The sequence below is a fragment of the Humulus lupulus genome, chromosome 4 (genome assembly GCF_963169125.1).
Source record: "Humulus lupulus chromosome 4, drHumLupu1.1, whole genome shotgun sequence".
Lineage (NCBI taxonomy): Eukaryota > Viridiplantae > Streptophyta > Magnoliopsida > Rosales > Cannabaceae > Humulus > Humulus lupulus.
Genome location: NC_084796.1, coordinates 155,318,426 through 155,342,135, shown reverse-complemented (window position 1 = coordinate 155,342,135; position 23,710 = coordinate 155,318,426). Strand labels below are relative to the sequence as shown.

Genomic DNA, 23,710 nt, shown 5'->3' with positions numbered 1-23,710 from the left:
TCTAAATATGAACCAATTATTGGAGGATTGAATTGCATGAAGTGATTAAATCAATAGACACTTAATAAAGTACTCAATAAATATAAGTCTATAATTACAAGAGTGCAATATCATATTTTTAGTGGAATAATATTGAGATTAATAAATAAGATTATTATATTGAAAGTTTAATTAATAATTTAAATTTATTAGACCTTGGAATTATAGGTCAATAGGTTCCCGAATCGGCTCTATAAACATTGTACAAGGTAATAGTAGCAATAGAAGAAGTATGGGTATATTCGTCAAGGAAAATTAGTTTTTGGGCAAATACATAATTATGAGATAATTATGAAAAATATATTTATTATTTAATTAATTGTAATTTTTGTAATTATTAATTAATTAAATAAAAGAATTAGTTTTGAGTTAATTATGTCATCTTATTTTAAATTAGTTTAAGAAATTAATTTAATATTTAAATTTTAGAAATTTAAATTTACATAACATATTTGAAATAAATCAGATATTTTATCTGGGTTGTTTGATTGATTTTGAATCAATTTAAATTCAATCAATATATTTTGAATATAATAATAGATGATTTCAATTTTTAATTGAATTAATTAAAATTGTTTTAATTAATAAAACTCCAGATTACTAATATAAATATATATTATTATATTTCTCTCAGTAAGATTTAGATTGTAACAGTGAGTCTGATTTAGATTGTAACAGTGAGTCTGACTGAAATAGAGAGAGTTTTCTCAAAGAGAAAAATAAAGAGATAAAAAAAATTATTTTAACCCTTCTCTTTACACCAAATTCATTGATCTCATGTGTTGAGAATATCAATGGAGTCCTAGATTGTCCTATTGAGTTTCTACGTGCCCACACACGTCCTGTTGTGTTGAGATTACGATCTGGAAAACTTTGGTGTGTTTTGATAGGATGATCGTTTATTATACGAGAAGATAGCAATGATACTTGATAGGCTTCAATAGGTAAATCTTCTTCCGTTACATTAATATATATAAATTATAGGTTTTTTTTTTTTTTTTGATGAAACTGAAAATATATTGAACCACAAGCCAAATACAAAAACAAGCTCAAACAGGAACCCCTCAAGCCGAGGATTACAAGAGATTAACTTTCTCAAGGAAAGCTTCATCTTTACTTTTCAACTTAGATCTATGCAGATTCTCAATTCTAGCTTTCAAACACTTTTGCAGTAAAGAAATAAATGTATTAACAGAAAAGGAACAGAGATTAAAAAGGCACTGATTTCTGTTCCACCAGATTAGATATACTGAAGCAGCTAACCCAGCAGCTAACACTTTTTGCTGCAAACTCTTCGGCTTCACCACCATCCAAGCAACCCAGTCTTTGAGTTGAACTGGCCAGATATCACAACCCAGCCAATCAGCAACTTGGCCTCTCACCAGTTGAGAAAACTGGCATTGAAAGAAAAGATGCTCATGATTCTCCTGCTGCATTTCACAAGTAGGACACAAAACAGATGGCAGATGCATATGGCATTTTACTAAGTTGTCTCTGGTTAACAAATGCCTCAAAGTGGCTTGCCAAAGGATAAATCGATGCTTAGGCATGGACAGATTGCACCAAATCACAGAAGCAAAAGGAACCCTTTCCTTGTTAAGTAGCAGAACATAAAGCTTACTGATCTTCAGCTTGTTGTTCATAACTGCTTTTTCCAACATCTCACTATTAATGACAGCTTTCAAGATTATTAGCTTACGCCAATACCAACTCACATTGGACTGAAGCTTATAATCCCAAATACTTTGACCTTTAAGATAAATAGCATCAATCCATTTCACCCACAGAATATCTTGTTTAGAGGAAATAGCCCAAATAAATTTAGCTAGTAGCACCATATTCAATTTGGCTCCTTCCTTAAACCCAATACCCCCCAAGTGCTTAGGAAGGCAGACTTGATCCCAAGCCGTGAGGTGAAGTTTACTTCTGTTTTCATTACTACTGCTGGCATCCCAAAGGAACTTCCTACACATATGATCAATCTCAGAAATAACACTCTTTGGGAGAAGGAAAATACTCATCTAAAAAGCTCTAATTCCCAATAACATAGAGTGAATAAGTTGAGCTTTTCCAGCAAAGGATAAATGTCTACTAGACCAATGATGTAACTTCAACTGAATCTTCTTTATTATAGCAGCACAATCCCCTGATTTCCACTTAGTAGGTCTCAAAGGAATTCCAAGGTATTTTAGAGGGAAATCACCTTCAGAAAAATGAAGATCCTTCAGAATTTCCTTGGTTTCATTCTTAGTCAAACCCCCGAAGTAAACTCAAGATTTCTCCACATTAGCTGTTAAACCAGAAACTCCACTAAAAGAATTAAAACACTCTTGAATAATCTGAACTGAGGCATTAGTGCCCTTACAAAATAGCACCAAGTCATCCGCAAAAGCACAGGCTCACCAAATTTAACTTCTTACATCTTGGGTGAAATCGAAAATCCTTATTCTGAGTGGCTTGAATGAGAAGTCTAGTAAAATACTCCATAACAAGAACAAATAACAAAGGAGACATCGGGTCCCCTTGTTTCAGACCCTTCCTACCAGTAAAGTAACATTGCACTCTTCCATTCATCAAGATTGAGTAATCCGAATCCTTTAAACAAATCATAATCCAATTAATGAACTGACCCAGAAAACAGAAGGCTGCAAGAATATCCTCTAAACATTGCCAATCAATGGAATCATAAGCCTTACTCAGATCCACTTTCATCACACATCTAGGAGAGATATTCTTCCTCTTATACCCTTTAAGAATATCCTGAAAAATAAGGATGTTATGAGCTAAAAGTCTATCCCTAACAAAAGCTCCTTGATTTTGGTGAATTAATAATGGAAGGACCACATTCAATCTGCCGCATATCATCTTGGAAATACATTTATACAATGTATTGCAACAAGCTATGGGCCTATAATCCACCGCCTTAGTCGGATTCTCAACTTTAGGAATCAATGACAACATAGCATTATTAAGGCCTTTAGGAAGTGTACCCATATGAAAAAAACTCAATATTGCAGCTGAAATATCATCACCAATCTCATTCCACATTGCTTTGAAAAATACCGCACCATAACCATCTGGACCCAGACTCTTGATTGAACCAATGCTAAACATAGCATTCTTAACATCCTTCTTAGTAAACGGCCTTATTAAAGCCAGCTGATGCTCTAAAGAAAGAATATTACCATGCATAAAACACTCCTTGTGAATAGACCCCGAAGCCTTACTTTGACTGCCCAACACACTCCGAAAGTGATTTAAGAAGTGATCCACAACATCCTCATACTTGTCAACAATCTGACCATTATCAGTAACAAAAGATGTTATACGATTAACCTCCTTTCGCTTTTTCATACAAGCATGAAAATAAGCTGTATTATCATCTCCCAATCTGAGCCAATTAATTTTACTTCTCTGTCTAAGAAAGCTGTCATAGAACCGAGAAAGCTGAACCAGGTTACCCAAAGCATTCTGTTCCTCATCTTGAAACACAGCAGAGTGTGGATCCTGCTGAAGCTGGAAATGAGCATGATTGTACCTTTCTTTTGCGACCTGAAACTTGTGTTCAATATTATCAATCTCATTCTTATTAAAATGCCTCAGAACATGAGTTAATCTCCTAAGTTGCACCATACCTCTGTCTAACCCTTGAGTAGCTACTGGTTTGTTCCAACTTTATATAAATTATAGGTTTGTTTATATAAAAAAAATCTTATATACAAAATTTTTGAAATTTACATTGTCCATAAATTACATTTCGCTGCACACTCGGGAAATATGTTCCCAACAACTTGTATCAGAGCAGTCTATGTAGTTATATATATATATATTGATCGATGTATGAAATTATTTGCATGTTTTCAATATATGTTGATATATATATAAATATATATATATATATGTTTCTGAATGAATCAGAATTTTTTCGTTAAGTATATAGTTTCTAATGATTTTTTTAATAGTATATTTTTCCACTCTTGTGTGAGTAAGTTTCATTTGCTCCTCCGAGAGCTAATTTAGTTCTTGCAATTTTTTTTATCACTCATGCTAGAGTTGTAATTATTTTGTAATTGATGGTGTGTGTATATATATGATTATAATGATATACTATATATAAGTTTATGTAAATTAATAAATATATATAGGGAAAATTTGTTGTAGTGTCTTCAAAAAGAGCCCCACCAGTGGGGCTCTTGTGTATTTCCGACCGGTGAACAATTTTTGGCGCGATTTTTTATGACTGTGTATATTGTAGTTATTTAGAGTATCCTACAAATTTTCAGAAAAGTTATAATAATTTATAGTGTAGAAAACTAGGTTAAAAAAAAGTTGTTGCACTCGTGATTAATTTTTTTATGCGAGTGGAAAATAATCTATTTAAATCTAATTTTCAGCACTATAAATCATTCAGACAATATTTATGATTTTTACCCACCAAACTTTGACATATACTTTATTGTGCCCCTAATTTTTTCGTTTGGTTAAAATTTCCCCCAAACTATTTAGAGTATTGCAAAATAGGACTTCCATCCAGTTCAATCAATTTTTTATCACGAAGTGATTATATGGCCTTAGAATATGTTCATGTGGTCGTCATATCATTTTTTAACAATCCATATCATTTTATTAATGCTTATGTTGCATTAAACAAAAAAATATTATTTAAAATAAAAAAATTAATATTTAAAAACTAATTTAAATTTTTAAAAACAAAAATAATTAAATAGAATTAAATATATTGATCAGAAACCCTACTTTCTTAACAAAATATTTTTCTCTGTTTTTCCCTTGCCGTTCTTTTTCTTCTCTGGTGAAGCAAGTTCGAACTGCCAAACATGAGGCTTGCATATGTCATGAAGGGTGGTTGGCGGGAGGCTGATTCAGTGACGGCACGAAGGCAAGCAGAAGGCTGCTAGATCTCGTGAATGAACAGATGGGTTAGGCTCGCCGAAGGTAACCGTTGTCGGACTTTTGCGAACCGAGGGATGGGTGAGGCTTGCTTTGGACGACAGGTGATAGACTTTGATAAACAGAGGGCAAGGAACAGTTGCAAATCTATTTTATTTTTCTACATATTAGGGCTCAGATATGGGGATGGGTTCGTTGGGTTGCCATGGATGGCAAGGACGACTGATGGCGGGTCTAACCTCTTCATCAAATTTGTTAGTCAAATTTCTTGTTTTCCATTCAATTCAATGTTCGTACTTATTTTTTTGGGTTTCTATTGAGTGTTCATACAATATATGTTTAGGATTTTCTTACCTTTGTTTTGTTATTTGTTCTTGCGTAATTATTCTTTGTTCTATGTTCATAGTTGAAACAGGAAGAAGAAAAAATCTTTAATATAAAATGTTAAAAAAAAATCAGTTAAAATGAGGACTTGCTTTTAATTTAATTTGCTTTGGACTTACAAAACCTCAATATAATATTATATAACATTTAATGCAGTGGGCAGCCCAATTGATAAAGGCTGTAGTGCCACTAAGGGCATTGGACCGAAAGCGTTATTCACAAAGAGATCACGTTAACTCTTGTAATGCTTCAGAGGCCGAGAATGGATATACAACTGGGAAGAGTGCTTTAGTAGATGAAGAAAGGGAGGCTTTTCAAGAGGAATTGCGTGATAAAAAGTAATCTGCGATTGATGAGAATGGGAAGAGTAATGACTTCCGCAAGGATTTTTATTTTGAAGGACAAGATGCTCAGTTTGTGGTGGGTCGTGGTCGAATGGGTTCTAGAGAAGGTCATGTTAAAAGTGGGAGAAAGAGAGTGATGAGGACACCAAGACTAAAGATCCAAGTCTAGTTACAGTTGGTCTGGTGACGAGGGCGCGAGCCAAAAGACTCAGTTTAGGAGCTTGATGAGTTTTATTGTATTTTGTCATCTTGTATTTTTTATTTAGTCTTTGTTTATTTTGTGAAAAGTCAAACACTTGACTTGTGTGAGTCCAAGAGTCATTTTGTCTTTAATTTCGGTTTTCATTAGGAAGACAAAAGGCTTGTTTTTTAAATTTCGGTTTTGCTTTAGGAAGACAAAGGGGCTTGTCTTGATGTAATTTTCGCCTATATTAGGCCTTGAAAACATTGGGAAAAATTAGAGTATGTGGAATGAAAATTGTGAGTTTTTTTTTTTCTTCTTGAGTTCTTGAAGAAACTTTTGAACTTATCAAGGGGTTCCTTGTGGTGTTCAACCTGACTTATCAAACGGATTCCCATCCTCGTTTGTGGCGTCTTCCTCATACCAAGGTTCGTGCTTTGCTAAGCATAGGGTCGCGGTTCTTCATCCCCAATTTCGTGTGTTCTTGGTGGCTGTGCCATATTTGGTGTCGGGTTTCATCACAGTGTTGGTGTGGTTCGTATCAGTTGGTATCAGAGCTTAGGATCATCCGGTTTGGCCTATCCTTTACTTTGTGTTTTTCTTTCAATTCGTGTTTCTATATTAGAAAAAAAAAAATCATCATCTAGTCGTGTTTTGATTTCTTTGTCCTTGTTTCCTTGTGAAATCCGAAAACTATTCTAAAGCTTGTTAATTTCCTTATTTCATTTGTTTCCTTGTTTCTCTTTTTTTGTTTCATTGTTAAAATCGTGCAATTGAATTAGGGTTTCTGAAATTTCCCCTAATTTGTTTTCTTTTTGTTTCTGAATTCATGAATTAGGGTTCTTATGGTAAAAACCGAATTTTCATAGAGTTCCTCTTGTTTTGTTGTGAAATCCGAATGTGTTTTGGGTTTCTCTTGTTCTAATTGTGGAATCTGAATTTGCATTGGTTTTTTTTTCTAGTTCATATTGTGAAATCCGAATTTTCATTGAGTTTCTTTTGCTTTTCTTTTGAAATCCGAATTTTGCCTTGGGTTTCTCTTGTTCTTGTTGTGAAATCCGAATTGGGATTGAGTTATCTTGTCCTTATTGTGAAATCCGAAATTGGGATTGAGTTATCTTATTCTTATTGTGAAATCTGAAATTGGGTTTGAGTTTCTATTGTTCTTATTGTGAAATCTGAATTGGGATTGAGTTTCTCTTATTCTTAGTGTTAAATCCGAAAGTGGGTTGGGTTTTCTCTTTTCTTTTTGTGAAATCCGAATCTGCATTGTTTCTCTTTTCTTTTTGAGTCTCCATTGTTTCTCTTGTGAAAACCGATTCATTTTGCTTTCGAATCGTTCCTTGCATCTGCATTTGAGAAATCAAAGAAAAAAGAAAAGAAAAGAAGAAAGAAAGAAAGAAAAGAAAGAAGAAGAAAACCAAGAGGATCCGAACTCTAAAAATTTTTTGTTCTAAACTTGTTCCTTATGGTCTAGAGGCCTTTTTGCCAAAACCCCACACAAGTGTTCCAAAAATCATCAGTTTTCGTCATTTTTTTTATCATTTTTTCTATGTTCGTTTGGTTTGTTCTGGTTTGATTTGCTACTTGAAACCTGTCTTAAAAAATTTTGTTCTATTATTGATCACTATGGTCTAGAGGCCTTTTTTCCAAAACCCCACACAAGTGTTCAAAAAATCATCAATTTTCACCAATTTTTCATCGGTTTTCGTTTGGTTTGTTTGGTAGGATTGGCTGCTTGAACCTCCATATCACCGTTTCGTTAGTTTTCAAAGGTCTTAAAGAAGAATACGAGTGGAAAAAGGCAGAGGTGTGAGCTTATTTGAGGGTAAAAGCCATCAAAGTTGAGTGAAACACGAGTGGACTTGAGTGACATTTTTTGAGTGAAAACACGTGAGGGAGTGTGGTGAGGTCTTTTTCTATAACTGTTCTAACCTTATTTTTGCAGATTTTCAATCATGTCACAAAATACAGAAAGAAATGCAGGCAATGACGCTCCACCACCTACAGTTCCAAATCTACAAAATGAAGCTTTAATGGGGGAGATGAGGAGGATGTTGAGGGAGGAGTGTGAACAAATACATGAGAGGTTGGATAGGGTAGAAGAGGGAACACAACGGAGGCCACAGAGGAATAGGATGCACCAAAGGGAGGATGAGAATGAAGGGGATTTGGAAGGGGTAATTTCTGATGATGAGTTTGATAGGATGTCGGCGGGTAACCATAGGAGGTATGGCGGGGATAGAGAAGCTAGGAACCAGGTAGATAATTATTTGGGAAATATCAAGATGAGAATTCCAGCATTTCAGGGGAAGAGCGATCCTGAAGCATACCTTGAGTGGGAGAAGAAGATGGAGTTGGTTTTCGATTGTCACAACTACTCTGACATGAAGAAGGTAAAACTAGCTGTCATTGAATTTACTGATTATGCTATTGTTTGGTGGGATCAGTTGTATATCAATAGGAGGCGAAATGGAGATCACATCATTGACACTTGGGAGGCTATGAAGAGGGTAATGAGGCGACGGTTTGTACCACCTCATTATTATCGAGATCTGTACCTTAAGTTGCAGGGTCTTCGTCAGGGCTACAGAAGTGTTGATGAGTATTACAAGGAGATCGAGATGGCTATGATTAAAGCCAATGTTGAAGAGGATCGGGAGGCAACCATGGCAAGGTTTTTGAATAGGTTGAACCGAGAGATTGCTAATCCAATTGAGCTACACCATTATGTGGAATTGGAAGATTTGGTGCATATGGCAATCAAAGTTGAGAGGCAGCTCAAGAGGGGTAGTACAAGTTCAAAGCCAAGACCGAGCCCACACAATTCAAGTGCAACATCTTGGCGGTCAAACTATCCAAAGAAGGAAGAAGACCAACCTACTTCATCCTTTACAGCAAAACCAGCCACGACCCCTCAAGGTAAAACATCCCCTACTTCGTCCTGTTCTAGTGAGATAAAGTGTTTCAAATGTCAGGGGCGAGGACACATAGCTAGCCAATGTCCAAACAAGAGAGTTATGGTGATTCGAGAAAGTGGCGAGCTCGATTCTGAAGATGAAGATGATCTTGCTGACATGCCACCATTGGAAGATGCTTCTATCGATGATGAAGAGTATGGGCCAGAATCTGGTGAGATGCTTGCACTAGTCACACGACGAGTCTTGAATTTGCAAACAAAAGAAGAGGAAGAAGAGGTGCAGCGGGAGAACATCTTTCACACTCATTGTCATGTGAAAGAGAAGGTATGTAGTGTGATTATTGATGGAGGTAGTTGTACCAACGTTGCTAGTTCTTCCATGGTTGAGAAGCTGGGGCTCCCAACGCTTAAACATCCTTGTCCATACAAGTTGCAATGGTTGAATGATAGTGGTGAAGTAAGGGTTACAAAACAGGTACTGGTCTCATTTCGAATTGGCAAGTATGAAGATGAGGTATTGTGTGATGTGGTTCCCATGCAAGCTGGACACCTCCTTCTAGGAAGGCCTTGGCTATTTGATCGGCGAGTCCAGCATGATGGCTTCACCAACAAGTACTCATTCACGTTCCGTCAAAGAACAATCACTCTAGCGCCATTGACGCCAAAGCAAGTATATGAAGACCAAGTGAGGTTGCAAAAATTGAGTGATAAAAAATTATTGAGTGAGCAAAAGAAGGAGAGTGAAAAGATGAATGAGAGTGAGAAAAAAGAGAGACAAAGAGAGAAAAGGGTTGAATCAAGTGAGCGAGAAAAGAAAGAGAAGAGTTCGATCAATGAGGGAAAATTAGAGAGAAAACAGAATTTTTATGCAAAAAAAAGTGAGGTTAAGGAGGCTCTTTTAAACACTAACCAACTTGATGCTCACAAAGGTCGTCACAAGTAGGTTTTTAACCCCGGTGATTGGGTATGTGTACACATGAGGAAAGAGCGATTCCCAGCACAAAGACGTTCCAAATTGCTACCTCGAGGAGATGGTCCGTTTCAAGTGCTAGAAAGGATCAATGACAATGCCTACAGACTCGATTTACCAGGTGAGTATACTGTTAGTGCTACTTTTAATGTTTCTGATTTGAGTCCTTTTGATGCAGGTGAAGATTTGAGGACAAATCCTTCTCAAGAGGGGGGGAATGATGAGGATACCAAGACTAAAGATCCAAGTCTAGTTCCAGTTGGTCTGGTGACGAGGGCGCGAGCCAAAAGACTCAGTTTAGGAGCTTGATGAGTCTTATTGTATTTTGTCATCTTGTATTTTTTATTTAGTCTTTGTTTATTTTGTGAAAAGTCAAACACTTGACTTGTGTGAGTCCAAGAGTTTTTTGTCTTTAATTTCGGTTTTCATTAGGAAGACAAAAGGCTTGTTTTTTAAATTTCGGTTTTGCTTTAGGAAGACAAAGGGGCTTGTCTTGATGTAATTTTCGCCTATATTAGGCCTTGAAAACATTGGGAAAAATCAGATTATGTGGAATGAAAATTGTGAGTTTTTTTTTTCTTCTTGAGTTCTTGAAGAAACTTTTGAACTTATCAAGGGGTTCCTTGTGGCGTTCAACCTGACTTATCAAACGGATTCCCATCCCCGTTTGTGGCGTCTTCCTCGTACCAAGGTTCGTGCTTTGCTAAGCATAGGGTCGCGGTTCTTCATCCCCAATTTCGTGTGTTCTTGGTGGCTGTGCCATATTTGGTGTCGGGTTTCATCACAATGTTGGTGTGGTTCGTATCAGAGAGATTCAATCAAAGAGAAAGCACGACAGAAGGGAGCGAGGAATTATGGTTCTGGCAATTCAAAGACGTCTAGCACTGGAGATTACGATGAGGTTTATAATAATTCTGGTAAGTACATAGGTACATGCATTGGTGGTGTAGTGCAAGAGAAGGGTATTTCTAATGTTTCAGATATATCTTCTTCTTTTGAAGACTCGAAAGCGACGGGCCTTGTGGAGTAAGGCCGCCGATTCCAATGAAAATATTATGTTTGAATGTACAAGGTCTGGGAAATCCTTGTACATTCTCTGCTCTGAAATCCCATTAGGAGGTGCTTAAACCAGACGTGGTGTTCTTATAAGAAAGTAAATTGACAAGAAAGCAGGTGGAGGAGTTTGTTGGTAAAAGTGGGTATGATAGATTTTATGCAGTGGATAGAGTTGGTTTGAGTGGGGGTCTTGTAATATTGTGGAATGAACCTCTTGTTGTTTGTATAAATTATTTTTCTCATTTTCATATTGATACTGATATGGTTGATGAGGATGTTGGTTGCTTTCATTTTAGTGGTGTTTATGGAAATCTAGAGGCTTCTCAGAGAATTCATACGTGGGAATTATTATGAAGAATTAGTGAATTTGTGCGGGGATGCTTCCATGGGAAGGTTTCAAAGATCGATGGATTATTGTGCTTTAGAAGATATTACTAAGGATAAGATGACTTTTACCTGGTGTAATGGTCACAAGGAAAATTTTGTCATGGAAAAATTAGATAGAATGTTGGGTAACATGGATTGGGTTGATGTTTTTCCAGAATTTCAGATCCAATATTTATATTGGTGGTGTTTTGATCATAAAACTATGGTGGTGTCATTTGGGAAGGAGATTTGTACTGGCCAGGACAAACAGAGGAAGCATTCACATTTTCATTTTGAGGAAGCATGGTGTGAAAAGGAGGAATGTAAATTGATAATTGAAGATAGATGGATGAATGAGATTTGCTGTACAAGCCCTGGAATGTTGAAAGCTAAATTGGGTGTACAAGCCCTGGACTGTTGAAAGCTAAATTGGGTGTACAAGCCCTGGACTGTTGAAAGCTAAATTCGGTGCATGTGACGTGGTTTGAGGGATTGGAATATTGACAGGAGGAAACAACTTCATTGTAAGATGTCAGATATCAAGCAACGTATGGTTGATTTGTCCTTGGTCATGAATCTGAAAAATTGGTTGAAGTTGAAAATGGAAGAAAGACAACTCAATGTGTAACGTCCTGGTTAGCCAAGACCGTTACACTGTGTTTATAAAGTGCCAGACTTGTTAATCAAGTCATTTAATTAAAATTCTGTTACTGAAACTATAAAGGAACTAGGGTTAAAAATGGTTTGGTCTCAAAAGCCACATTTTCATTAAGAAGCATCATCTGTTTACAAGGGATCCCAAAAATATTAAGTTTAAAGACTGTTTATAAAAGACACAAGGTTTATACACAATATCAGGCCATATTAAGGCAAAATAGACAATTAGGTAATCACTGTCCTGATCCACTCCTCGACCATGGCGATCGAACAGCTGGCTATGTACATTCCACCTCGGAGCTCTCCATCTCAGACTTGGTCCAATCTCCCTTTGCCTTTACCTGCACCACGTAGCACCCGTGAGACAAGGCCCAGCAAGAAAACACAACAACAGAGCATAAGAAATCAACAGACAAATCCATATCTCACATTGCATCACAAGTTCTCAAACATATAATCATTCAGTATGACCAAGTATTCAACACACTAAGCATATCAATTCATATCTCATATCACTGCACAAATGATAACTAGGGCTAGCGCTCTCAGGCTGCTCCCTCCGTTATCCCACTGACTCCGGCCCGCTTAAGCCGAGCTCAGTGAATGTTAAGCTGTTCTCGGCTACCAGTGGCCAAGCCGCGCCCTATGCGCAAGTATTATGTACGGCACTCTTAGGCCGCTTTTACATGTCCCATGGCGTAATACCATCATTGACACGATACAATTCTCGGGAGCACTTAGTCCCATCACAAACATATAATTGGGTGCAGTTTTCTTACCTTTCAATTCACTAGCTTTGATCCCTCGACTCCTTGAGCACGATCCCCCTCGAGCCCTAGCGCTCACCTAAACACAATCATGGGCCAAAGTCATTATCAATCCTCAAGTTCAAAACCTAGCCTCGGGGCCAATCCCGAGCCCCCGGGAAGTCCTAGTTCCACCAAACAAGGTGGTGGAATCAAACCCCAAACCCTAGGTTAAAAGCCCTTGCAAATAACCCTAAAATCCCCTTCAGAAGGCAGGGTAGCGCTACAGCGCTCATGGGAGGGCGCTACAGCGCTACAAATAGAAGTAAAACCCCATCAACAAACTTGGCCTAGCGCTACAACGCCCAAAGGCTAGCGCTGTAGCGCTAGTCACAGACTGGCCAACACCAGTTTTTCCCTTCTGCGATTTCCTCGAACCAACCTCAACCAAGACTCTTCCAAATCTTTCCCAACCTCAAAAACAACCTTATGACCATACTCCACTCATCCCAAGCACCCCAAATACCTAGAACTCAAGCACATGCATCCCCAAACTCAAAATTCACCATAGCCACTCCTAAACACTAAAACTCAGCAGAAACCAGCTGAACAACAAAGTTGGAGTTTAGAATTTATACCTCTGGTGGAATTTCGACCTCAAGGTGCCTCTAGACTTCCTTGGCTTGCTCCTCCTCAGCCTTAGGCCTGAATTCCCTAAAGTTCCATCCAATTCAACTTAAACACCATAGCTCAAAAACCAGAAACAGAAACTGAAGAACTCTAAAGTCTTACCTCAAGTGCTGATGAATCCTTGCTAAACCTCTGCCAATTTCTCAATCCTAGGTTAGGATCCTTGATGCTTAGTTTATCCCAGCTCTCCTCTGAGCTTTACTCCAGAAATCCTCAAGAAACAGATGAAGGAAATATAAACCGACCTAGAGAACTCTCTGTTTTTCTCTCTTTCTTTTCCCTTCCTTTTCCTTCTTTTTCAGACTTCCACACTTCTCTACAATTCCCACTAACATAAAGCCTTGGTAATACTTAACTTCTGTAAGCCAAATGACTATTATGCCCTCCCTATTAAGTCTAAACCCTTTAATCCACTTAGGGGCATTTTAGTCATTTTACCCCAATTCCCGCTAACTCATCGAGTGTCTCTAATATTTCCCGCTTAACTCCCGATACCTAATTAATCACCAATAACATTCCTCAATGTCAAGATAAACTCCAGTATATTCACTAAATTCCCATTTATACCGTAAGCTCACACCGAGCCGGGTATAAATCCCCGCCATGGCTTTTTTGCTACTTTGCTCACTAGGATCGTCTCGAGTCACAGATCACAGATATATCCACATAATAATGTGTTCTCGAAAATTATCACATATATCAAAGCAGTTATGCCCATAATGGCCAAAATTATGATTATGCCCTTCTAACCTAATCAGGGCCTATATGCATACTAATGCACATAGTCATGCATCTCAAATATTCAAATAATCATATAACATGCTTTAAATCATAATCATGCATCTTAATCATTAAAACCACACATAATTCCCATTATGCCCTCCAGGCACACTAATCAAGGCCCTTAAGCCTTATTAATGAATTTGGGTCGTTACACAATGCGTTCCTAGGGAAGAATGAAATGTATTGGAGACAACGTGGTAGGACTATTTGGCTGAAGTGTGGAGATCGTAATACAAAGTATTTTCATCACAAAGCTTCTCAGAGAAAAAAAAAGAATTTTATTGGGTCTCTATTGGATTCCTTCGGTGTGGAACAAAGAGGGAAAGAGGATATCACTGAGATTGCTAGTAGTAACTATGCTGATTAGTTTAGATCTTCATGTCCCAACTTTGACCAATTTACTGAGGTGCCTAGTGTAACGTGTCAGCCTTGATGGCATGTTACAAGCTAGGATGGCACTTGGTCAGATGCGCACGCGAGGGTGCAGGCTGGTGAGCATGCTGATGCCTAGTTTGTACGACAGTGACATTTTCGTAAATATCTTCAATATTGCCCGGAAATGGACGGGACTTGGTAGGTTCCATATTGAAGGGTCAATGAACGCAATGGTATGATCGGATTTGGGAGATTCGGAGAATTGGCGAGCTGGAAGCCAAATATGTCTCCCAAGCAAAAATCATATATGTTCCTGGTAGAAGGCTAAAAGCTCAGAAGGCTCTTTGTAGGGGGAGCCCCTGGTGTCAGCTCTCCACCACCCCCTGGCGCAGGTGCGTCAAGTGAGCTACTACTAGTTGGGAGGACTAGTAGGGCGGGCATATGAGGACCACGAGGAGACTCATATGTCTCCATGAGTAGGAGTACTCATGGACATTACCGGGCCGCCCTGGTAGTGCGTCAAAGTGTGCTGCCAGAGGTTTAAGGGTACGGTTCCCTTGGCTTGCCGGGATGCCGCTTGCATGGAACGTGGCCCAAACCTTCGAGAGATGTCGTGGCGCGCCATGGCCATGAATCTCTACACGAGATGGCACGGGAAGCCATTCGTGGGACTTGTTAGCATGCAAGCATTGGAGGGTGCACTATGCTTGAGCAAGACAGAGGTCCAGTGTGTGCTACTAGTCTGGCAGCTAGTCTCGAGGGCCTGCCAACATGCATGATGGTATGGTGCCTTGAGGATTGGACCATGGACGTATGGGAGTCCTTGGTCTGTGACGTGAGCTAATCAGATAGTATCGAATGGGACATGATGAGAGGTGTTGGCTCTTGGCCACACATGCTACCTTGACTTGCGAATGTCTGGGTGAGCATCGGTGTTAAGATTTGCCTTGCCATAGTGAGAACCTATGGACAGTGTGAGTGTCTTGGCTAGATAGCCTTGATGCATGATTGCACTCATAGATGCTGAAGAGCATGACTCGGCGAGAGTTGTTCGAGAGACGGAAGTGTGTAGAGGCACACGGTCGCGCGAAAAATGTGCCCATTGTTATTCGAATGGTTGGAAGGCTGACCTTGGCTCAGAGGAGTCAAGGTGCCGCACGGGCATTTCCGTTGTCAAAATGTCAGCCCGTGACACCTAGTAAGGTTCAGCCAAAAATTTCAGGGGAAATGAATGACCATTTGTTAGCTAGTTTTACCAAGGAGGATGTCTTAAAGGCAGTGAACAATATGAATCCAATTAAAGCACCTGGGAAGGATGGTCTCCCTGCCTTGTTTTATCAAAAAAATTGGGACATTACTAGAACAGATGTAATCAGGATGCCCCTTTGCATCAACTGAATGAGACTCTGATAGCATTAATCCCTAAAGTGGACAAGCCTATAAAGATTGAAGAATTCTGACCTATTAATTTGTGCAATGTGGTGTATAAGATCATTTTGAAGTGCTTGGCAGATAGATTCCAAACTAGTCTTCAATATGCGATTTCTAGCTCCCAAAGTGCCTTTGTTAGTGGCAGATTGATACATGATAACGCAATCATTGGTTTTGAAAGACTACATTGTATGCAGAATGATAGGTTCGGGAATGGTGGTAAATTTGCACTCAAACTGGATATGTCTAAAGCATATGATAGAGTGGAATGGTGTTTTGTGGAGGCAATGATGATTAAGTTGGGATACGATAGATGATGGGTGGCAAAGATTATGAATTGTATTAGTTCTATTTCCTTCTCTTTTCTAATTAACGGTGAAATTCAGGGAAGAGTACTCCCAGGTAGAGGACTACGCAAGGAGATCCCCTCTCGCCATTTCTGTTTTTGTTCTATGGTGAGACTTTGTCTTGTTTGATTCAGGAGGCGGAACAACAAGGTCGTCTTAGTGGGCTGCGGTTTGGACACGATGGTGTCACGGTGTCTCATCTCTTATTTCCTGACGATAGTATAATGTTCTTGAAGGCTACTAGTGAAGAATGTATCTGTTTGAAGAATTTTCTGCATTCATACTCACTTGCTATAGGTCAGGTTGTGAATTTTTCTAAATCTGAAATATGCTTTGGATGTAAAGTCAGCCCATCATCTTATGATCCCATTGCTGATATATTAGGTGTGAAGGTTACTGCTCATTTTGGATGATATTTGGGGATGCCATGCTTTGTAGGAAGGGCAAAGAAGTAAATCTTTAAGTATATTAAAGGTAGGATTTGGAATAGAATACGAGGGTGGAAGAGATCTTTGTTTTCTTCAGTTGGAAAGAAGGTTCTTATTAAGGCAGTTATCCAAGCGATGACAAATTATGCTATGAGCTGCTTTAAGTTGCCTAAAATCCTTATTAATAATATTCATGGTTTGATTGCAAAATTTTGGCGGGGTTCGACGGAGATGAAGAGGAAAATACATTGGTGTAGGTGGGAAGTTTTGTGTAAAGGGAAAGAGCGTGGGGGCTGGATTTCAAAGATTTAGAACTTTTTAATCAAGCCATGTTGGCTAAGCAGGTTTGGAGAATGGTGAGGTTCAAAGAATCTCTTGTTCCTCAGGTGTTGAAACATAGTTACTATCCAAATGGTGAGGTATTGGAGGCAAAGGTAGGTGCGAAGCCTTCTTTTATTTGGCTTAGTCTTATATGGGGGCGACATATAATTTTGAATGGCTATAGGTGGCATATTGGTTCGGGAGAAGATGTTCAAATTTTGGAAGATAAATGGTTGCCTAGGCCAGGTCAGTTTTCTTTATTTGATAAACCAATACTGGTAGACAACTTGAAGGTAATTGATTTGAGACTTCAATCGGGTGATTGGGATGTGGATTTTATTAAGGCTGTCTTTATTGGAATGCCTCTTGGTTCCTTGGATAGTATTGATAAAATCATGTGGCATTTTAGTACGGATGGTGGGTATTTTGTATAGAGTGGGTATAGAGTGGTTGTCCAAAGGAGAGAAATTCTAGAGGGATCTGATATGAGGAAGATGGAGTATTGGTGGAAGAAACTTTGGGGGTTGAAGGTACCTCCTAAGGTTAAGCAATTTTTACGGAAGCTTAGTCATAATTGGCTTCCAAATTCTATGCTGCTACATCGAAGGGGTATGGATGGTGTGAAAAGTTGTGGCAGATGTGTTATGTCAAAAGGGATGGAGGATTGGTATCATGCTATTTGGGGATGTTCTACTACAAAGTGCCTATGGAAGGAGGGGGGATTTAAAGCTGAGATTCAGAGACTCTCTAATGAAGATCCAATTGCTTTTCTGGTTCGTATTGCTAGAGTTCCCCCTATTAATAGATTTGAATATTTTGTTACTCTTGCTTGGCAGGCCTGGTATGTGAGGAATTGTGGTATTCATCATAAATTTGTTCCTCAAAGTGGGGAAATATTGGAGTGGATAGCTGGGTACCTTCATGATTTTTGGGACAAGAATAATGGTGAAAGAGTTTGTGGCCTTCGTCCGTCTCACAAATGGAAACCACCAGATATGAATGAGCATTTGGTTAATGTTGATGCTTCGTTAGATGTCTCTAATGGATGTTGTAGTAGTGGGACTGTGGTGAGAAATCATCTTGGAAATGTATTAGCATCCAAAGGTACGTTAGTTGAAAGACCCTTCTCTCCTCTTCTTGCTGAATTGATGGCCATTAAACATGGAATTGGACTGGTAAAATCTTTAGGTCTAGAGAGGTGTATGGTGGAATCAGATTGTAGTATGGTTGTTGCAATGCTTAATAGGCCACCTAAGGAAAGTGGGACTTTGGATTTGCTGGTTGCTGATATTTGTATGGAGGCATCTGAAGTTGGCCTCAAGGGTATAAGATTCAGTCCTAGAACTGCTAATAGAGTTGCACATTGTATTGCCAAGAATGTTATTCATTGTAAAACTTCTCGCTTTTGGGATGGAGGGGTTCCTCCAATGGCTGCCTTAGTATTGTTAGTGGATATGCCTTTCCCTGTTTGAGTTTGTTTGGTGTCTGTATTCTCTTTCAAAAAAAAAAAAAGAAGAATTTATTTTGTATTTACCTAGTGCATCGACATTAATATGGATTTGGTTGGCTTAGTTTAAACAAGCACATTTGAGCCTAAAAATATTTAAAAGCCTCTTTTAATGCTTTATTGGATTTTGTATCCACTATAGCTTTTTAGTGGAAAAAGTTCTTCTTAATGAAGCTACTCTTTGGAGCTTCTCCAAAAAACGCTTTTTGAGAAGTCCAAAGCTAAAGCATAAATAATTCCAACCAAAGCCAGGAATGCTGACATGGCTCTTTGGTCAATGATGTCTCTTAGTCATGTCAGTGTCACATGTGTAATTTAAGTAAATTTTTTTAAAAAAAATATATTTTTATTAAAAATTAAATGATATATTTCAATTATTTCAAATTAGAAAAAACAATTAAAAATATTTTTATTCGTAATAGGACTTGACATCCAAACAAATAAATCCTTTTTTTTAAGTACTCGTGTGCATCGTAGGCCAAAAATGCAGATGAAAGTACATATCCCCTTTGTTATCCCCATTTCATGCCTTGGGCCCGGGACGGTGGTCTAGGACCACTAACTCGGCAATTGGGATTGAGCCCAGCCCAGACCCGTTTGGCAGGAAGTGACCAGCGTCGATGGGCCGTGTGGGTCCAGACCCGAACGATGTCGAGGAAGGATGATCCGGGACGATCATCCGGGAGATGTACATCTGTTTGGGGTTACGATCGAGATGTATGCAAACGGTCTTGGAGCCTGGTAAACGGTCCGGGCTCTATGTAGATGATCCGGGCCTGCGGTAAACGAAGAGGGACAGAGGTAAGCGAACCTGGGTCAAGTCCTCAAGGTTGGCAGATAAAGCATCCGTGACCCTGACTCTGCCCCATGACGCGTGGGAGTTGTCCCCACTTTTCACCTGCGGAAAAGGCCACCTCGGGATTGCGCGCCGCTGGTTCAGACCTGTGTCGCCACTACACTGACTGATCTTTTCCCCTAAATCTACCTCGTAACTCAGAATGCCCAAACCAAAAGCCCCATTTTGTCGGGTGATAGATAGGCCTTGGGCTGCCCCAGTGGGCTCTAATCGTTCTTTGTCTTTTATATTTTTATCCTTTGTATTGGGCTTCCGATAGAGAAGCCAGTGGTATTTGTATCCTTGTTGGGCTCGGGTCAGCCCGGCCCAAGCCCAGTGCTCCTGTGAGCCTATAAATACAGGTTACAGAGCACTAGAGAAGGGATCTCTGTTTTGCTGATATACAGTTACTCTGTCAAAACATAGAGAAAAACTCCATTGTTATAGACTTTCCAAGCTCTAATACACGATAAAATGGGGCGTTAACGCCCCAACCACATAAACATATGATTATTCAAGAACATGAGCAATTACCTCTTGAAGCCTATTAAGTGTCCTTGAATCTTTTCGTATATTTATCGATCTTCCTATCCAATGCTTTGAGTACTCAAACCACGATCTTCTGGAGTGTTCTCTACACCTCAAGATGTGTGTGGGCACAGAGAGAACACGAGTTTGCAATTTTAGGAATCACAAGTATTTCTCAACACATGAGAACTTAGATTATGATATGAGAATGACTAGAATAAAGAAGAAGAAGAAAGAGTTTTTGTCTGACAAAAATTCTGAGAACTATTCTGAATTGTGTATTGTGTTGTTGTGTTTTTCTTCTTCGTCTTCTTATTAATAATAATAATAATAATAATAATAATAATAATGATAGGATTTGATTTAGGTAAATATATAACTTACCAAATTTGAAAAAACTATTTTCAATTTATTAATTAATTAAATAATTAAAAGAAAAACAACTCTAATACAATATCAGTGCAGTTGGTACACGCATGGGTCCTTGGACTGTGTCATGCGTGTACTGTATCCCTTTTCAGGGATATTGTATTTTTCTTTTATTTATTTATTTAACTAAAATCAATCTCCCACAAAATAAGGTATTTATCTTTTTAAGGAAAATATGACAAACATATTTCACAATTTAAATTTTAAATTCAAAATTCAAAATTCAAATTGTTGATCATCCTTATCATCATATTTTAAAATTCAATAAATCAAAATCTATTTTTGACCTACCAATTTTATTTTCTCCCTCTCAAATAAAATAATTAATTTCAAAAAATTTATTTATTTATTTATATATATGAATTTCAAAAATTATATATTTAAATTAATAAATATATTTTCAAAAATTAATAATTAATTCTAAATTAATTATTCAACATTAATTATCATATAATTGTATACTTGACTCGAAGAATAAAATTCTTCTCAAATTCCCAAATTACAGTTTTACCCTATTATCAACTCTTACCTTGATATGGTACTGATAGAGCCACCTTGGGGTCCTATGGACTTATAACATTAAGTTCCAATAAATATTAGATTATTAATCAAACCTCTTTAATTAAATAATCATATTTATTAATCTCATGATTACTCCACTATAAATATGAGATTGAACTCTTGATAATTATAGACATATATTTACTGAGTACTTTATTTAAGAATAAAGTGTCCATTAATATAATCATTACATACAACGTTAATCCTCTATTAATGGTTCCTAATTAAAAGGGTATAAAATTACTGTTTTACCCTTTTAGCTATATTTTGTTCCTAGACTAGCATTGACTTTACTAGTGAAGGTTGTGTCACAACAAGTTTGCGACGTGAGCGCTCATAACCTTTTCAGTTCCAAAAGTCAACCCAATAGAGAATCATTATTCAATCTATAAGAAGGTATAGATTCCATATCTATTGAACTACGTCCCCAGCTATATATATCATTGAGTCCCCGAAACAATTGTTCTTAGCATAGTCATTCTAACAAACCTTAATGCATGAATCAAATGATCAGATGACATATATATGAGTTCATAGCAACCTCAGGATTAAGATCATTGTGTATATGATCATCATTTGATGTGTTGGTTAATACTATGAAACAATATTTAAACAAGTATTAACAAATCACATTTGGTTCAGTTCTATATATTACTATTGTTGACGTGGTTTTTTGCTAACAGTATATTAAGAAATTAAACAGGTAGATTATTGCTAAATTATAAACCGTAATGAAATAATAAACACTCTCTCGAACTAACACAACTTTTACATGGTTCAGTGGTTAAAATTCACCTAGTCCACAAATCAATATTATTACTTTTCTCTCTCAATTTCTGCAGAGTTTTAGTAATACAAAAAATTGTTGTCCCCTTCCCTATCCATTATCCCTAGTATTTATAGGGGAATTTCATGGACAGATTTGGGTAACCACATGAATAAATAAGGCATATGTTTAATATAGATTATTCTCATTTACATTGGAATATGATTTGATAACAAAATAGAATATACTCCTGCTATCTCGAATAATAAATGATAGATATGTGATACAACCTGTGCATTAATGAGCATATAAGGAGCCTCTGAATCTCTTGGGGTCCTTCAGTATGCGTTTTGTCCAGGTTTCCACGAGCTGAATATCTCACCCGAGCTCATGTTCAAAGACTATCTGGACCCTAGCTCGTAGTAAGCTCAGAGCGCCCAAAGTGGGATCTGGTCATTATAAGTCTCGAATTCAATTGTTATCCTGAGAGGCGGTCTGATAATAACCTATGTATCATGTTGTCAAGCCCCCAAACTCGAGTTGTTCACATCACTGTTAGCCAGATATTCTCCTTGGCTATGTTTCCACATATTAATCTGCCAGAAGTACCTGAGCTGAGTAATTGAACTCGTGCTAATTTCAGGGTACAACATTTGCCCCCCAAGCTCCTGCTCGTGCTTGATGTCATCATTTTCTGACATGCACAGTAGGGGCTTTTAGGCTTCTGCCATGTAAAATCATGCATGCCCACTACTCAAGTACTGGACACGTGGCTGCCTGCAATTGGCATCCGTTCAGGTTTTGAGGGTTGTGACAACTGTCTTGTCATCTTTTTACCGCCGTATGGTTCATTTAATCTTGGCCTTTGGATCTCGAGCTAACCCAATCAGATGACCCGAATTAATTCCCGATGTTTACGTATAAATAGGGTGATCAAACCTCAACCCTCACCACCTTTGCATTAAACAAGTTTCCATTTTAAAAACAAAGTTTCCCTTTTTCTTCTCCAACTTCTCCTAAAAACCCTCCATCGCCTTTTGGATTCTCAGAAGTTTTCAAGGAATTTCCTGCAGACGTATCGTCACTTCTCTGAACCGATTATATCAACTGTAAGTATTTCCTCTTCTGGTTTGATTTTTTCAACTCTTTGCTTTCCAGTGAGTATTTTTTTACTGTGAAAAACATCATTTGCTCAATGTCGTTTAGGTTACGTCTGTTTGTAAATAGGAAATAGGATTCGATTTAGGCTAAATGAATGATATTAGACTTATTTAGAAATAAGGTTTTCATAGATTGGGAAATTTTTTTGGGTTTTTCAAAGAAAATTCTAATGGTAAATCGGTTTGTATACCTGTTTGGGGTGTAGAAGCTGAAGGGGTTTTAGGTTTAATCATATGTAGCTTAAAGGTTTAATCCTAGGTAGCTTAAAGGTTACGATTCCTTAGGTAGTTTTGCATTAAAGCGCTTTCAAAAGGAAAGTAGTGGGTCTGACGGATCTGACACATGAATCCCGAAATATCAGAGAGTTTTAAGAAATCGAAGCGCGTGGTCTAGGACCACGCGTAGGACCACTCGTTGGGGCTAGGACACAACTTAGCTCGTATAATTTTTCAAATCCCGAAAGTAAACCACTTAAACCTTTGGGCTTCTGTACCTCCACAACCGTAGCTAGAAATCATCTTAGGTCGCCTACTAATAGGCGGCTTTGTTGTCATGCGATCTGAATCATGGCACCCGTAAAGAAGAATCTTGTGAGATCCTCTGCTAAGAACATATATAAAGGAAAGCAGGTCGCCCCTGAGTCTTCCATCCCTCTTTTCGGTCCTGTGGTGGAGAGAGAAAATGTGGTCGACCCCAACGCATTCTTTGAGGCCGAGCACATAGTCTCCCAAATAACGACTCAGGGAAAAGTTAACAAAATCTTACTGAGTCATAGGATAGAGATGGGAGTCGATGAACTTATTGACCGACCTGCGCGGGAGGGAGAGCGTAGCTGTTCCCCTTTCCAAGATGACTATGAGACTTGGAGTGATGAGAACTTGAAGGTCGGTGCCTTCCTCCCATTGGACCAGTATTTCGCAGACTTTCTGAACTACGACAAACTGACTCCTTTCCAACTCCCCCAAACTCATACAGGC

General features: G+C 38.1%; 1 protein-coding gene across 1 annotated transcript; it reads left to right on the top strand.

The window, feature by feature from the left end:
* Positions 1-4,782: 4,782 nt before the first annotated feature.
* On the top strand, positions 4,783-6,169 carry LOC133830914 (uncharacterized). Its single transcript, XM_062261031.1, has 2 exons — positions 4,783-5,201; positions 5,488-6,169. The coding sequence occupies exons 1-2, from the start codon at positions 4,965-4,967 to the stop codon at positions 5,671-5,673; spliced, it is 423 nt and encodes a 140-aa protein (XP_062117015.1). The 5' UTR covers positions 4,783-4,964; the 3' UTR covers positions 5,674-6,169.
* Positions 6,170-23,710: the final 17,541 nt, after the last annotated feature.

Excerpts from the sequence above, each read along its gene's own strand:
- LOC133830914 (XM_062261031.1), top strand. The coding sequence starts at position 4,965 with ATGAACAGATGGGTTAGGCTCGCCGAAGGTAACCGTTGTCGGACTTTT. Across the intron at positions 5,202-5,487 it reads CTAACCTCTTCATCAAATTT|TGGGCAGCCCAATTGATAAA; the intron begins GTTAGTCAAATT and ends CATTTAATGCAG.